We start from the raw sequence: 17,044 nt of genomic DNA, 5'->3' as shown, positions 1-17,044 counted from the left end.
CATGTTTAATTTTTTTTTAGGTTCCAGACAGCGCAGTTGGAAACATAACTAGCCCAGCATCCAGCTCCATGCCTGCCACCAAACTACTGTCTCAGGTGGAACTTGGCAAAGGCCAGGCTGGTGTAGAGATGCCGTCTGCTGATCCAGTATCTCAGCCAATCTCAGTCACACTCCCCGTTGGTAAGAAATAGTGTGGAATAGTCCTGCCAAGTTTATAAGGTGGAGCTCTGCTCTCCTTGAACTGAGTGGGCTTGTCTCTTGAATCAAACTTAATAGAACCACTGATGTTCATGTTTACTAATAGCATGCATTTACATTCAGCAATCCAAACAGATCATGTTTAGCTCTGTCACCTCTAGTTATGTTCATTTAAATGGAACAAATGGAAGGCTTGTCTGGGGGGGGGGAGAGGTCCTGTATACTGCAGAGACTACTTGGGGTTTCAGTGTGTCTGCACTACCCAGGATCATGGCATAGGTTTTTACTTTTTTGCAGTGCTGTCCTCCCAGCTGTAATCCTTTGCTTTTTCTCCTGGGGGGAACAAGAGATGATGAAGGGGGCGGGGGTACTTAACCTGCCCTGGCCACCCCCGTATCTGGAGGCAGGAAGGGCAAATACAGTCTCACCACTCATCTTCCCTTTTGCTTTTTCACTGGTTTCCGCTGTTGTGTAGGAAGAGATAGAGTTGAAGATGGGAGGGGGGAGGACCATGACACACACTGGTCTGAAAATCACCGGGGGGGGGAGATGCATTTCTTTGGAAAGTCCACAAATAGGGTTGCTGATAAGTGGAAGGCTGGGGCTGCCAGCAGCTAGCTGGTTTGCTTGTTTTGTTCAGGCTTTGAAGTATTGAGGAGCCAACTGAAGCAGTCATCTTGTCTCTTCCCTCAGCAGTAACCACCACAAGCCCCATGAAGACTCTGTATGTGATGTCAGATGCCAAGCTGTCGGCACTCACAAAATCCGTCATGGCAGAAGCTGCTTCTGTCCCACTGAAGCCCACAGCAATCCAAACCACTGCTGTATCCTCTTCTGCTGCTGCCCCTCTTGGAGCTGTGACTTTTGCCACCACCACACCAGCCAGTAATTCCAGCCCACCCTGCAGCCTAGTGCATTCCAAAGTAGGACCTGTTTTACAGACAACATCCAAGACCGTTATACTGACCTCTACACTAACGGCCATGAAGGGTGACCGGGCTCTCGGGCAGAGGGGAGAGAAAGTTAATCTGACCAAAGGGCATGCGGTTGGTGCTCTGGAGACCCTGGGCAGGGTGCCTTCCGTCATGGATGATAGCAGCACCATCATCCACACCCGGGAGTCTCTTACTAACAGACACTTACTGCCCCAGGGCATGTTGCCTGCTGCACCTGGCACCACACTTATAACACTGGGCAGTAACCTGGCCAGCTCCTCTATCATAGCCACTGCTGGGCCTGCCCTCAGCCAGAAGCCATAGCAACTCCATGCTTTGTTACTGTTAACTTGATTTTTGCCTTTGCTATGGAAAATGAAACTTGGTTGTGGGAACAAGAGTATCGTTCCCAATTTTTGTCCTCTGTACTGGGAGGATGCTTTGTTTTGTTCATTGGTCACTTTTAATAAACTCTTTTTTGTGTACATAATACTTTTAATTTCTGTCTGTGGACATCTAACACATCTCATCCTGGAAGAATTTGCAGGCATAGAAGGTGTTGTATTCCCAGTATAGGGAAGCTAGTTAAAATTTTATTTATGGGGGGGATTATATAGAGACATCTTGACCTGGAGTAGTAGAGCTGCTACAGGTTAAGATTAAACCCACCAAAAGCTCCGCAGCTGGGGCTAAGGAGACACCAGCCTTACAAACAAAGTCTTCCATATAGCTGGGAGCAGTGTTCCCTCTAAGATGAGTTAGTGTAAACTAGCTTAGTTTCTTACCCTCTGACTCACACATTTTTGTCTTCGCTCAGGAAGGATGGCTCCAGAGCAAACTAATTTATGCACTAGCCAAATCACTTGATCACAACTTTAATGCCAGTTGCTCACAAAGTAGAATTTTTGCTTACAAGACCCCAACAGTTTAGAGGGAGCACTGGTTGGGGAGAGGTGGTCAAGGTATAGTGGAGTGTCTAACAGTGCATCCTTAGCAGGCTGACTCAAAATCCCACAGACATCTACTCAATGGCACTTACTCCTAGGAAACTGTTTTTAGGATTGCGCTGTAAAAGAGGCATCATGGCTGTCTACCTGTGAAATCAAGATGGGCTGGTTAGAAATACCAGCAGCCACATCTTTTGATAGCACAAAGTTGTCATGCTAATACTGCTTCTTGGAGAGATGAGAGTCAACATAGTTGTACTGGGAATTTAGGAAGGCACAGGAACACTTTGAACTCTCTTCGGAAAGCACGGAGCACCTGCACGGCAGATCCTGTGCATGCAGTTGAATGGCTATCCTCTAAAGCTTCCAGTCTCCCAGTGAAGAAATCTCCCTGTCCCAATTTGTAATTCAGAGAACTCAGATGAAACTTGTTTTACCAAGAGTTCTCCTGAACACAAATTCCCCCTCAGAACTACAGAACAGAGAAACTCCCTCTGCACTGGAGGCTCCATAGCAATATAAGATGAGTTTAACTGAGAAGACTGGCAGAAGTTGGTTTCCTTCTCACTCCCCAACCCAAATGTGGTAAGTGGGTGCTGAAGGAAAGGAAAAATAAGGCTAAATTACAATGAAACACGCCAAAAATACAGAGGGATTTGGAATGATATGGTTTGGGGATCTCAGTCTGATACCTTCCCACCGCATTTCAAATACTTGCCAGCATCACCTGCCCTGCTTTTTGCATCAAGTAGCTCAACAAGTTCAATCATACACAGAAAAATATTTATTAGCCATTCAGTGTAAAATGTAGTAATGCATTTCATGGTAAGAGACAGGCAATCTTGAACCTACAGTATGACACCTTAAATAAACAAGCCAGTGATTTCTATGGAGAAAAGTATAGTAACTTTAAACACAGACTACCAGCGTTATTTCTCTTCACAGAACAACAGCCTTTGAATGAATAATTTTAGTTATTTTTGCTGGAATGTTGTACAAAATTCTTGGTAGAGGTGCAAATCCAAAGAGTTTAACTGAAAGATACCAGACACTGTGGGGACAAATGCCATAAATGCCAGAGTTCTTGACTTTCCCATACTTTCATGTTTTCCTGTTTATACAATGATGTACATACATTGTTCTCCACAAAAGCCTATCAAAGTGAAGATGTTCTTAAAATAGTTACAGACATTCTGATAGCTCGAGATTAAAGTCTCCAGGCCAAAGCACAATTCCAGTGCTCCAATGCAAATGGGAAGCTCACAAAATGAGCAGACTTTTCCTGTTCACTTCAGAAACTTTGGCACAGGGCCACAGACAGCATGTTACATCTAACTGAATGGGAAAGCAAAATGGCAGAACTTTGCGTGAGCCCTGGGGCCTCCACACCTGCACGGAATCACTGGATTGGAGCAACTATTCCGATACCAGAGAGAGGCTCCCATTTTGAAGTCCTCTCCCACTAGGAAGATGGTACAGCTCTCTCTTACAGTTAAACTTCCAACAGATGAGAGACGCAAGACAGCACATCCAGCTTCCAAGGCCATTCTTAGCAGACAAGCTGCTGTGCAGTGATTTTGCAGGGAAGTATAATTGGAAGATAACTCTGCATTATGGTAAGGGAGGCTAATTGTCTGAGGTGAAGATGCTTACTGATCAAGCTGTCCACTATTTATATTCTTTTGTCACAAGCCCAGGCCAACATCGTCCAACACGATCTCTGGGAATGAGCCGTAATTCTGAACCGTGCTTCAGGAAAACATTTCCTAATGAAGAATAAAAGAACACCACTTACTGCTTAAAGTGTACATTTAGTGTTTTATACTTTTAATCCAGTTACATTTCTGTGACTGGAAGTAACCTGAGCACGGGGTAGTCAGAGTGGCCACTGCCCATTTTAAGTTGTCCAGCAAGCCTCAATAAAAGATACACAGGGATACTCGTTCTTTGTATTAAGGCCACTCCACACAAAGATATGGCCTTAATAGAAATGATGGGATGCAATAAGGAATAGCAGAGCTTGCTACAAATAGAATGGAAAGAGAAAGACAAGGATCTGTGGGATATATCCCCTTTTGAGAACAGCTTTATTAGAAAATACTCGGCTTTTAAAAACCAGACCCCAGATTGCTACTTACCAGCTGTCTGTGCAGGGTTTATTCCTATTCCATCTGGAAAAAGACGGGAACAAATAAAATTTATACACAAATACATACAATATCAGGCATACTGTCTGGCAAATGCCAATGAAGCCTTTTTAAACAGTAATAAGTGTGTGTGTGTGTATGTGTTGGGGGGGGGGGTGTTTATAGGCACCATCTACCCATGAGGCTGAAACTCTGATGGAAAGAACATTTCAGATAGCAAGGAAAGCAAAGTGAAGGCCATGCCACAGTCAGTTGCCTGCCCAGCTTTCCCCACCAGCTGTTCCCTTCTACCACCACTTTCTTGCTGGTTTGGATGCATGACCAGGAAAACTCAGCAGTGCTTCTGGAATGGTGCTCTATCACCTGGGACTGTGGGGGGGGGGGGCTCCTGCTCTAGCTCTTCTGAGCACTGACATTGAGCCTTAGAATCTGAGCTGTAGTGCACAAAAAACAACTCACCGTTTGTTATAATTGCACTTGTTGCTGCAGGAACTTTGAACTAAAGGAAGCAGAACCAGAACACGTTAAAAACAGAACGTGGTGTAACAATCCCTTCTTGTGCATTTCTATTAATGAAACTCTTATCACAGACTGGGCAAATTATTCAGGTGGGTAGCCATGTTGGTCTGAAGCAATACAACAAAGTTTGAGTCCAGTGGCACCTTTAAGACCAACAAAGTTTACAGTGATTTTCTCATTGTCTGCTTTGGGGATTTTTAAACAAACAAATAAAGCAGCAGATGCACAAGGACACTGCCAGAAACCCACTTACTTCTTCCGCTGCAAACTTCAAGACAGCAGTGAACGGTGTATTTTCAGGCACACTTAACCTGCAACACATAGAAAGCCATAAAAAAGTTATCTTGGCTACATTAGAACATTTCACAATCAAACATACTGAGGAACAGCACGGCCTGAGAAGCCAGAAATGTCTTGCAAATGGAGACTTCCCATCTCCAAATCCTTCCACACTAGCTCCATTTACAAGTCACAGTGAATCCATGTACAGGGTACACTTGGTTTTCCTTTATATGTGTGTTGAGTCATGCTGTAGTGATTAAGAGTGGGCAGGACTCTAATCTGGAGAACTAGGTTCATTTCCCCCCTCTTTCACATGCAGCCAGCTGGGTGACCTTGGGTCAGTCACAGTTCTCTCAGAGCTGTTCTCTCAACAGCAGCTCTCTCAGCCTCACCTACCTCACAGGGTATCTGTTGTGGAGAGAGGAAGGGAAGGAGATTGCAAGCAGCTCTGAGATTCTGAGTGAAGGGCGGGGTATAAATCCAATCTCTTCTACTGTTCCTCCACATTTTACATTCAACACACATACAACTGAATGTGTGATTTAAATCTCACATTTATCCCAGCACTAGTCCACAGTTTTCTTTGCAAAGTGAACCTGCATTGGCTCTTTCTCAAAGCAGCCAGTCAACCCAGCGAGCGTCTTCTGACTGACAGTTCAAGCGTCCATACACTAAAGGAGTGCATTTTAGAACTTTGGCACCCACTATTCAATTATATATAAAGAGAGATGTCCCATGCAGGATACACATTCATTCACTGTAACTTGAAGAAGGCTACAGTCAAAAGGGCAGGGCAGGGTAGACCTAGCCTTCAAGGCAAAAACAACCACAAGTGACACTGTTCAGAACATCAGCGGGGAGAGGCACTCTTACTGCTGCCTTTTTTAAAAAAAATGTTGCTTTAACTCCAGATTTCCCAGGACAGGATGCTGCAGAAGCATGATGCTATTGCTAGCCAGAGCTGTTGTGAAGCGCTCTGAGCACGCAGGCACTCACAAGCCCCGCTACCCTCAGACTTTCCGCCTATAGCGCCCCTTGGCGACTGCCGCTGGGCCGCAGCACTCCGAAGCGACGTGTCGCTCGAAGACGCGCGTGCGCACCATTGAGGTAGCGCTGCCTCACAGGGTGGGGAGGGAGAGACTCACACTTTATAAGGCAGCCGCGGGTCCGAAGTGAGCGTGACCTTAAAGGTGACCTTGGCCCTGCGAGGGAAAAGGAGAAGACAGAAATGGGGTCAGGCACAGAAGGAAAAAAAAGACGCGGAATAGCACCAACCGGCCAACTCACATCGTCTCCTGTCAAGCGGCTCCTGGGCGTACGTCTTAACGTCACTTCCGGGACTCTCTAGTCAATCCTCCATGAACAAAGAGGGAAAGACAAGAACCTTCACTTCCGGATTCCACGCGGAAGCCGTCATTTTGAAGGTGCATGTTGGAGTGGCCCCCTTGGTTGAAAATAACTCTTTGTAACTCGAGAATACGACATACAGCATGCTGACAGGGGGCAGGGCAAGCCTAGAGCTGGTTTTCTGATGGATTACTGCGGTCAGGGAACGACCCACCGTCTGTATGAACCAGGCAATGGGTGACGGTCACACGATAACATGACGGGTGCTCCATTCTTGTTCTGCTTCCTAGTGGTCATTTGTGTCCCGCCTTCCTTTCCCCCTAATCTGGACGGCCTCCGTATAATAAAAGTGCACCAACTGAGCACAAGAAGTGGCAGTGCAAGTTACCATGAGAGCGTCTGGCTTTTCCAGAGAAGCTAGGTGCCAGGAACCCTTTCTTCGCCCAAACCTGTGCAAGGTGGTTCATAAGCAAAATCCCCCCTCCTCCCAGTTCATGGGATGGTTCTGCCAAGAATGGTGGCCTGAGTGGCCTTCCTCATGCATGCCCATTAAAACAAGGACAAACAGATTAAAAAATAGTTTTTATTCGAGAGCTATTACTGCCTTAAATGCTGTATGAATTTGGAATTTGGGTGACATTAGTGGTTTTAAGTTGCTATGTGAACCTTAAGGGAGTTATGAGATAGTAGTGAATGGTTGTGTGAGTGTATATGAATATTGTTGTAGATCACCGAAATGATTGCATCTTAATTTCGTTGTACTATGTACAATGACAATAAAGTATATTACTATTACCATGTTAACCATATATGAGGTCGTGTCATCCGTCTGAACCTTACTTTGCAGCAGTGGGCAATGCTGAGCCAGTAAGGTACACGGGTTAACTAGGAAACCAAGAAAGTTGCCTGCCTGTATAGTATGCTTATATATTTTTTTTCTGAGTCAGAAGAGATGCCTTAAGTGGTGAGAACACAGATCCAGGTGGTCAGCTGTGTTCGTCTGAAGCAGTAGAACAAAATAAGAGTCCAGCCACTGGGGTGAGAACACAGGCACAGAGACCATCTTTCCACACTTCCCATTTGCCCAGTTTTACTGCATGGGGCAACATGAATGACGTTCTTCCTACGTGACTATTCCAGACATCTTCAGAAACCCTGTTTGGGGTGCCCCTGCCATCTGGAGCATCTAGGGTGGCAATCCAAGAAAGGGCCTTCTCGGTCATGGTGCCAAAACTTTGAAACTCCCTCCCCAGGGAGATTTATCTGTCTCCCACTATTGTCATCTTCCACCAGCACATGCAGACATTTTTGTTTTGTTTGGCAGTCCCTCACTAACTCTTATTAGCCCACCTCCCTGTTTGTGTGTGCTTTATACATATTTACATATTTACATGTTATTATTATGTTTTATTTAACTTTTAAATATTTTATATTGTAAATGCTTTTTTAATGCTTGATCCTCAGGGAACCTGAATTGGGTAGAAAGGGGTATAGATAAGTTTTAAATAAATGAAAATAAACATCCCCATAAACAAGCACCATCTGTGTCTTTTCCATAGATCTTCAATTTTGTAATGGCTCTGCTACAGCCTTGCTACTATCTTCATAAGAACATAAAAGCAGCTCATGCTAGATTAGATCAAGGGTTCTTGTTAGTCCAGCATCCTGTTTTACACAGTGGCAAATCATATCCACAGTGATGGGCTGTGACTCAGTGGTATAGCATCTTCCTTGAATGCAAAAAGTCTTGGGTTCAGTCCCTAACATCTCTATTTAAAAGGATCAGGCAGCAGATAATGAGAAAGACTTCTGCCTAAGACCCTAGAGAGCTGCTGCCAATCAGACCTTGATAGTACTGTAGTCTGATTCAGTATAAAGCAGCTTCATGTACAGGTAACGAGGAAGGCCCACAAGCAGGGCATGGAGGCCAAAGCCTGTCTCTATTGTTGCCACCTAGCAGTGATATTGAGAGAGGTTCTACCTCTGAATTCGAAAAATATTTTTAGGCATTAGGTCTTCATATACAGAGGTTACAGCTGCTTTCACAGTACGAAGAGGGCCAGAACCCAGTTGGAGGGTTATAAACATTTCCCTCCTCTTTCATAATATCTGTGGGATGTAGTTATGGCAATTAATGTAGTTGGCTTTAAAAGTGGATTCAACAATAACCATTAGTCACAATGACTAAAGAGAACCTCTGTGTACAAAGTTACTAAGTTAAATGATTATTCCAGTTGGATAGCCATGTTAGTCTGCATCAACAAAATAAAGCAGATGTACAATATATTCTGCCAAAGTTTATGCTGTGTGGGAAAATGTGTTAAGCCTCTAAAGTGACACTGGACTCTCATTTTCATTAAGTTAAATTAGTAATAAAATTGGCTAATTCACTGCCAGTAGATGTAGTGGTGGCCAGATTAAAGAGATTCATGAAGTGACCAAACGGAATCTCCACATTTACAGGCAGCAAAACTTTGAATACCAGTGGCTACGAGGCAACGTTGGGCTTCTGTGCCCTCTTCGTTGGTCCTCCGGGGAAACTGGTTGGCTGCGGTGTGAAACCGGATGTTGGTTCGATTCAGCACAGCTCTTGTGTTCAGTTTTGGAAAATTGCACAAATGCACAAATACAAGTACCGATTTTGTTCAACTCGGCTGACCCTAGAATAAGTCTCAGGACTCCTCGTGGTTTGACAGGACAGGGCTCACCCTAAAACGGCTTCAATCCAAGTCCTGTGTGGCTCCACACACTAACTGGCCGACAAAACCACGCTCGCAGTGCGTTGACTAAATTACAGGCCGGATGCTCTACTCCGCAAGCTTAATGCGGAGTTGGAGCCGCAGCCTTTCTACGGCTGGAGAAGGAAAGCGACAAGCGATGCGCCCATCACTCGTGGCCTCGGGGCTGCGCGTATTGTTCGCAGCCGCCCCTCCCGGAAGCTGGGCAACCGGAAGCGGATGCCGTTGCTCGGTGGCGAGCTCGGTCGGCGGAGGCTGCAGCTTCGGCTTGGCTGGCGGCGGCGGCGACATGAGCAAGCGGAAGGCTCCGCAGGAGAACCCCAACGAGGGTATCACGGACTTCCTGACTGGTAGGTACTCTTGTGTGTTTACTCGGATGTGAACTGTTGAATGCAGATGAGCTTAACTCTCCGGGGAGCTGCTGATCCCATTTCACACAGGGTTTGGTCTCCCGGATCGCTTTTGCGGGGCAGGGTTCAGCTTGGCAATGTGGGGGACAGCTGTGCCGGAGGGTGCTGGATCCTGTCCCCTGCCTCGGCTGCCGATTTTTGGCAAAAGAAAATGCAGCCCAAACGCCTAACGTTTGGTTTAGAAGCTTTTCGCTTTGTACAGCCTGGAGTGAGGGGGATTCTTCAGTTTTGCCCAGGTGGGGCAGTGGCCAGCAGTTCTTTGGCCCTTGCCTCAGAGCAGCATCTGTTACTTTCCTCCTAGTACTTTATTTGCTTGCTCCATTTTGGAGCTGGAGGGGTGTGTGTGTCCTTTTTTATGGGCTGTCAGCTTTGCAGGGATTTGTCACTTTTTGGTTTACTGGGTTTCGGGATGGCTAAGATGTTCCACAGAACTTAATGGCATTTACATATGCTTGACTTTGCCCATGTTGTAGTGTTTTAATTTGTGCGACTGCTCAGGACTAAAAAGAATCCTCTTTTCAGAACTCGCCAACTATGAGAGGAATGTGAATAGAGCCATCCACAAGTACAATGCCTACAGGTAAGGCCTGTTCTTTTGGGGGCTGTTGTTGTTGTTGTTGTTGTTTCAATTTATATCCCACCCTTCCTGGGAACAGGCACTGTGAGCTAACTGGAATGTTAGTCAGTAGAGGTCTTCAGAGTAAGTTTGTAGCTGATTTGCTTTACTGACATGTGGTTTTCATGCCATGGCACCGTATTTATGTATACTCCAGCCATCTCCAACATGGTATCTGCTTGCTCCTCTACTTCCTGACCTCTTCCACACTCTTTTCTTCTTCCCTTTTTAAATTTATTTCCCGTTCTCCTCCTTTGCTTTCTTCACATCCTCTCCATTTCCAGTCCATCACCGGTCACATTCCTGCCTTCCTTCCCCTTGCTCTGTATCTTCCTCTGAAGCCTCTCTGTCCTTCACCTCCGCTGCTTCTCCAACCGGTTTTGTGATGTACTAAACACAACAATGGAAGGACAGAAATTTTGCACTGGTGATGATGAGATTGGCACAGGAGAGGACACAAGTTCTAGTTCCCTCTTGCTGTGTTCATGTAAGGTGAACACAGAGCTTAGAGGGAGCATTGGCTGGGGTGTGTTTAGGGATTTTTATAGGACTGGTAAAACTCATTCTCATACCTTGGATATGGCAAGGCTCATGTCTTTGAACATTTGTAGGGGATGGGGGGACAGAACATCACAAAGTAGGAAACCTGATAACATACTGGTCCTATATAAAAGTAAAAAGATTGGCCTGTTGACCAGAAGATGCAGTAATGCTGAGAGCTGGATAAAGGTAGGACAAAACCCTCTCTTCTGGCTCAGTTGAGACGTTCACAAAACTGCAATTTGGCAGTCTATAGAACTTGCTACAAATGTTGGTGTATACACCTGGAAAAGAGAAAAGCTGTATTTAGTCTCTTGTTATTCCTTCCCTGTAATTGATAGTATTTTGGAGGAGAATTGGTCTTGACTGGATTTGTGGGGTGCATTTTGTGTCTATTTCATGCTAATGTTTACTTTATGGAGGAGTTTGGAATGCACAATTTTCTTTGCTTTACGTAGGAAAGCTGCTTCTGTAATATCCAAGTATCCAAGCAAAATAAAAAGTGGGGCTGAAGCGAAGAAACTGGTAAGTTCTGTCAAGTCAGTAGATGCAGGCTATCCCCCTGTCTTTCAGGACTCATTCAGAATGATGAAATTCATCTCCTGCTTGTGTGCTACTGTTTGGCTGAAGAGTTCACATGCAGCTTATGAGCCAGTGTGCTGTCATGGTTAGAGGTCCAGACTAGGATATGGGAGCCCCAGGTTTGACTCCCCACTCCACCAGTCACTCTCAGCCTAACCTACCTCACAGAGTTGTTGTGATGATAAAGCTTTGGAACTCCCTTGAAGATAGAAGTGGGGTATAAACATCTAAATAAATATGGTGAAGCAGTTGTGTAATGCAATGAGAAAAGCAAGCAGGAAACATGTCTAGTGTAAGTAATTGGCCTTAAGAGCATTTGTGCTCCTGCACTGCCCCTGTTTGCCCCAGTGACTGAACTCCACAGTGGCTTGTGCCCTCTTGTTAAGGGGGTCTGTGTTTGGTAAAGACTGGCTTCTTTTTTAAAAAATCATTCTATATGTCCTTGTGCTTTGCATACCTTTGGCTAATAGATGTCAATCTTCACCTGGTGTCTGAGTTCAGTCTGCCGGTCTCCCTAAAGTATGACCCTCCCATTGCTTCATTTAACTTTTCCCATTTCCTCATATTTTGTAGGATGGAGTAGGAGCGAAAATTGCAGAAAAAATTGATGAGTTTTTATCCACTGGTAAGCTACGTAAGCTAGAAAAGGTAAGTGTTTGGGGTTTATACATTTCTTAAAACTCCAAAGAGGGATGCTAGCATGAAACTGCTGAGCTGGAATTCATATGCAGATTTGACACTATGAAACTGGGAGTGGCTGACTTAACTACTCTGCAGCTCATCTCCAGTTTGGAGTAGCCCTGCCTTCCTTAGATGGGATCTTTTATTCTCAGGACAGGATCCAGTTTTCGTGTGTTCAGCATCGAAACGTCACTGCTTGCTTGAATTTTTCTTTTACTAAGCTTCGTTTTTCTTTTAATAAGCTTCATTTCCAATAAGTGTGTTTGGTCTGCAACAAACTAACACAGCTCCTCCTCAAGAATGTTCTTAGTCTTTAAGCTACTGCTGGATTCTTGTTTTAATCTGCTGCTATAGACTCACATGGCTATAGACTCACATGCTATAGACTCATCTGGAAGCCCCATCTAGAAGGCATAGCTTTATTGGTAATCTGTCACTTTGCAAGTCAGTTATTAATAACAGCATTATGCAACTCTTCCTGTGGATTGTGCCACACGGGCCTGCTCCTTTTAATGGTACCTAAAATGTGATTCACATGAAGCTGCCTTATGCTGAATCAGACCATTTGTCCATCAGAGTCTTTGGTAAAGGTCTTTCACAGCAACTACTACCTGGATCCTTTCTAACTGGAGATGCCAGGGGTTGAACCCATGGCCCTCTGCATGCCAAGCAGATGCTGAACAACAGCTGCTCCTCAGAGGAGGCCCACCTCTGCACATCCTCTTTGAGCCCTGCCATTTGTGCTGGTGCTGCTGCCTCCACTTTCTTCTCTTGTGTTCCCCCATCTGGTCATAGCTGGAGTGGTGGGGGGGAGCACAAGGGCAGGTGTCTCTTTTGCCCTCCAGTACACATCAAGGGCATAACATAAAACTTTTGTTTCAGACTTTCAAGGAGTTGCATCTTGCTTCCCAAAATCTTACCAGTTCTTGCATTATGTGTATTTTTGAACTTCCTTATCAAAGATCGCCCAGTTGTTTCTTTCTCTCTTTTCTCCAGATTAGACAAGATGATACAAGCTCTTCGATCAACTTCCTGACCAGAGTTAGTGGCATAGGGTAAATATGGATGTGCTTTTAAAAATGGGATCAGGATACCCAAACTATCTAAAAGACGGAAAGTCAGAATTTTTGATCTGTGGTTGAGCCTACTCTGATCACTTAATCTGGCTGGCTGCACGTGTCATAGATCATTGATCTTGTCCAGAGCTCTTGTTGGGGAACTGAAAATCCTTTTCTGGTTGATAATCTCCTGGTTTTCTAGCAATTGCTTATCAGCAAACCCTTCTATTTTCTCTCTCTTATTGTTGCAATCTCTGTGTGGTTGTACCTTAGGAAGCATTTAGTTTACTTGATCCTCATAGACTGGTGGTTGCTGTTTATGTTTCTTTTTGAAATGCTTCCACCACCTGTTGGTACCCTGGCACACCTGTCGTTCTGGTGACACTGGAATGAATTGTTGTGCTAGAGATTCTAAACTGCCTTGTCTCTCTGCAGTCCTGCTGCCGCCAGGAAGTTTGTAGATGAAGGAATTAAGACGCTGGAAGGTGAGTCCACTTTGTGGACTGTCTTTCTAGGTGATGGTGGGTGGGGACACAAGCTATTTACAGTATAGCAAGCGTGCTTTTTTGTTTGTCAGGGTAGGGTAGGAGTACTCCACCCTGAAGTAATCTTCCCTCCTTTCCCAGTGCTGCCAGTGCTGGGTATCTTTGAAATTTAGCACGTTTGGCTGCCTTTATTTTATGTGTTTTGTGCTGTTCCCCCTCTTTCCTCATGCCAAGATCAGACAGATTTCTCTCTTTAATGTTTATAATTTAGAGGATTAATTGCTTGGGGTTTTGTCCCTTTTTGTGTGTGTTTTTATTCTTCTGTAATTCACTGCAAGAAATCATTGGGATGGTGGGCAGCACATTAGGTTTGAGAAATAAAGTGAGCCTACATTAGTCAGGTCTGTGAGCCACCTTGTCTTTTTTGGCCACCCCGATGGGATCATAATCCACAGATATATGACTGTGTACAGGCCTGTTCTCCATAAAGGCAGGCCAAATTATTTCTTCCCCACACTCTGTTTAAAAAAATGATAGACTGATCACATTACTCTTCTCCTTCTAGATCTCAAGAAAAATGAGCATAAATTAAACCACCATCAACGAATTGGACTGAAGTAAGGCGTATATTTTGTTTCTCTAACTAGTTGAGTGCATGTCCTCCTGGAGATAAAAATGCCTTCAAAAAGCAACACTTAGCCATTCTCTGGTTTGTTGCCAAAGGCAAACTCTGCAAGAAAGTTTTAAACATTTAGCGATCACCTCTTGCCATACTGAGGATAAAAGTATCTTCCTCATGGATTGCAAATTGAAATGTGAGATTATATTGTTTGCCCAGTTGTATAGTGCAAAGGACTCATCCTCAATAGCATACACAGAGCTACTGTTGATTGTTTTTAACAGTAAATGGTAGAAAGTGGTGGATGTTCGGAAGAAAAACTTTTGTAGTGTTGAGGCTTTCCCTCAGTAAATTCAATCTATTAAGTGATTGATTTAACCAATAGCCATCTAGTGTATTGAGTCTATCCAAATAGTAGTATTTAGTCTGACCCATATGTAAGGCTGATTCATGGGAGTCATTTTAGTGGGGGTCTGATGATCCCAGATAATGTTTGAATTGGATTTTGGGATGCACGGTATGATTTATTACTTCTTGTTCTTTGAGACGGTCAATATATTTCATTTCAACAGAATCTGCTTGCAAATAAATATACTTAGCATCACCATTTTTTGCTTTTCTCTAAACTACAGGTATTTTGAAGATTTTGAGAAAAGAATCCCTAGGGAAGAAATGTTAGAGATGCAGGTAAGGCAAAATGCCTACTTACTGAAAGGAAAGATAAAAGTATCAAAGAGAAAAAGATCAAACGATTTGGTTTTCCCTGTAACAGGAAATCGTATTGAATGAGGTCAAAAAAGTGGACTCCAGATACATCGCCACAGTGTGCGGCAGTTTCCGCCGAGGTTGGTTCTTCAAAGAACATAAGCGTTATGCCTATTTTGGTGTTTTGCGGGTTAATCTCCTGGTCCTTTGGGTTTTAAAAATGCCTTTATTTAAAACGTAGGTGTTCTTCTTGGTGCCTGTGTTCATGCTGCTCTGTAGATCTATGTGCTCTTTGTGTTTATTTAGAATGGGTGAGTACAGCAGGGCAAGAGAAGTAGGCTTGCCAAGTCCCCCCGGGGGGTGGGGAAACCCCCCCCATAGGCCCGTTCCCCACTGCCAGTGGATCGGGCCCCGGGGGAACCCCATCCCGGTGTGCGCGTCACCAGGAAGTGACATTATAACGCCGGGCACACTGGGGGCGGGGCCAGGATCATCCGAAGGAAAACTCTATGGTTTTTCCTCGGATGGTCGTGGCCCCGCCCCCAGTGTGCCCGACGTCATAACGTCACTTCCTGGTGATGCGCGTGCGGCGCGCCTGCTCCAGCCGCAGATCGGGAGTCCCCCGGTAAGAAGATTTTTCCACTTGGCAACCCTAAAGAGAAGTAATTCACTTCCTGCTGTGTTCTAATTGCAAGACAGGTCAAGAACAGGAATAAATGGCTGGATATTCTAATATTCTAATATTAACTAAAGCACATAACTACTGCTTGCAAAAGCAGAGTGCTGTGACTTTAAAATCACTTTGAAGCTGAAGATTGGATGCAAAGAAACATAAGTTACAGACCTTTCTTATGGTGGTCTTAATTTGCCTCCAGGGTTTACTTTTTCCTACATCTTCTGTTTTTATAGGTGCTGAATCCAGTGGGGATATGGATATCCTCCTGACCCATCCAGACTACACTTCCGAATCCTCCAAGCAGGTACGTATGTGTGTTCCAATTTAGTATTTTTGCTGTTGAAGGAAGCACCGCTGTGTGCTTGTTCTGTTTTAAATTCACTCCTGCTTAGCTTCAGCAGTGTTGTAGGATCAGGTGCTTCCAGATCTGGTACTGGTGGGGGGTGGGGAATAGATCTGAAAGAGGGGAAGACCTTACTGAATTTCATACTTGCCTTCATTGCCAGGTGGGCAAAAATGGAGAACGCGTTTATGACTGACGGTTGGTTGCTACTTTTAACATAGCATGGTGGCATAGTGGAGTTTATGGAGGGCTTGTGAAACAGGAATGACTGGTTAATAACTTCTTAAAAGACGAGCTGGAAAGAGAGGGGTGGTGCTACGTGTGTGTGCTGTTTGGAGGGTTTTCAAATCTTGCTGAAAAATCCCTGGGTTAATTTGATCTGGAGTGAAAATTCTTCCCCGCTCTAAACAAGGGTGATCAGTTCAAATCTGGAAATAAGCAAAATTCAGATTGTCCCTAAGGACTTTTTTATTCATTGCAATTCCGTTCACATGTCCTCACATGCAGGGGCAGTCCTAATGCTTTTTTTGGGGGGGGGGATGGGCAGGCCCGTAGCCAGGATTTTGTAATTTAGGGGACCTTTAAATAAGTCAGGGGGCACTGATGTCACAAAATAATAAAATAAAAATAAAAATTTAAAAACTCACTTTTGCGGCATTCGTACTCTGCTTGCCTGCACGGGGAAGCAAGCCACGCTTAGGGAAGGGGCGGTGGTGGGGAGTCCTCCAGGTGGCCCAGAGAGCCAGGGGGCCGGATGGAAGTTGGGGGGGGCTTGGCAGGAAGTCAGGGGGCCAGGCCCCGAAAATGCCCCACTGTAGCTACAGGCCTGGGGCTGGGTAAAATGCCAGGATGGGCCCTTGGAATCATTGTAGAGGCCGCCCCCCCCTTGTATACAGCTGATTGTCCCAGGCTGCTGCCATGTCTTAAGACCATCTTTGCTGCGCTACTCTTCCTGAGACTTGTGGTAGCACTGGAGCGTGTGTCCCCCAAAAGAGGGCGAAAGAGCTAGCCAGCCAGCCTGCTTAACCAGTCATATGGGGCCTGTGCTTCTTGGGTGCCCTCTTCCCTGCTGCCCTAGCCGGATGAGTGAAGCTGCCACTACTGCCTTCATTGCCAAGACGAGAGCAGCTGGCTGTGGAATCGTAGGGAGCCCCACTGGCCTCCCCCCCCCCAGCATGCCCCGGACCCCCAATGACTAAACGAAACCCTGCCAACA

General features: G+C 45.1%; 3 protein-coding genes across 6 annotated transcripts in view; 2 read left to right on the top strand and 1 right to left on the bottom strand.

The window, feature by feature from the left end:
• KANSL3 (KAT8 regulatory NSL complex subunit 3) overlaps nucleotides 1–1,588 on the top strand; it is a 35,259-nt gene extending 33,671 nt beyond the window's left edge. For 3 of the 4 annotated variants that reach the window (XM_015423037.1, XM_015423039.1, XM_015423036.1), the window contains 2 exons: nucleotides 21–180; nucleotides 892–1,588. In XM_015423037.1, the coding sequence (XP_015278523.1) occupies nucleotides 21–180; nucleotides 892–1,457 (726 nt within the window). In that variant the 3' untranslated portion in view covers nucleotides 1,458–1,588. The remainder of the gene's footprint in view (nucleotides 1–20; nucleotides 181–891) is intronic. The other variant, XM_015423038.1, reaches the window with a different exon arrangement.
• Nucleotides 1,589–2,887: 1,299 nt separating this feature from the next.
• Nucleotides 2,888–6,358, bottom strand: UFM1 (ubiquitin-fold modifier 1). The gene is made up of 6 exons (XM_015423027.1): nucleotides 6,316–6,358; nucleotides 6,174–6,230; nucleotides 5,000–5,057; nucleotides 4,687–4,726; nucleotides 4,219–4,251; nucleotides 2,888–3,846 (listed from the first exon to the last, which is right to left on the bottom strand). Coding segments are annotated over exons 1-6 (288 nt in total). The 5' UTR covers nucleotides 6,318–6,358; the 3' UTR covers nucleotides 2,888–3,748.
• Nucleotides 6,359–9,286: 2,928 nt separating this feature from the next.
• Nucleotides 9,287–17,044, top strand: part of POLB (polymerase (DNA directed), beta) — a 12,262-nt gene continuing 4,504 nt past the window's right edge. Inside the window, exons 1-10 of the mRNA XM_015423011.1 lie at nucleotides 9,287–9,463; nucleotides 10,046–10,103; nucleotides 11,138–11,204; nucleotides 11,835–11,909; nucleotides 12,939–12,997; nucleotides 13,436–13,485; nucleotides 14,051–14,102; nucleotides 14,737–14,791; nucleotides 14,877–14,949; nucleotides 15,719–15,789. Coding sequence (XP_015278497.1) covers nucleotides 9,403–9,463; nucleotides 10,046–10,103; nucleotides 11,138–11,204; nucleotides 11,835–11,909; nucleotides 12,939–12,997; nucleotides 13,436–13,485; nucleotides 14,051–14,102; nucleotides 14,737–14,791; nucleotides 14,877–14,949; nucleotides 15,719–15,789 — 621 coding nt within the window. The 5' untranslated portion in view covers nucleotides 9,287–9,402. The remainder of the gene's footprint in view (nucleotides 9,464–10,045; nucleotides 10,104–11,137; nucleotides 11,205–11,834; nucleotides 11,910–12,938; nucleotides 12,998–13,435; nucleotides 13,486–14,050; nucleotides 14,103–14,736; nucleotides 14,792–14,876; nucleotides 14,950–15,718; nucleotides 15,790–17,044) is intronic.

This window comes from Gekko japonicus, unplaced genomic scaffold, assembly GCF_001447785.1.
Source record: "Gekko japonicus isolate JY-2015 unplaced genomic scaffold, Gekko_japonicus_V1.1 scaffold208, whole genome shotgun sequence".
In the NCBI taxonomy this organism is placed as follows: domain Eukaryota; kingdom Metazoa; phylum Chordata; class Lepidosauria; order Squamata; family Gekkonidae; genus Gekko; species Gekko japonicus.
This window is presented reverse-complemented; position numbering and strand designations above follow the sequence as displayed.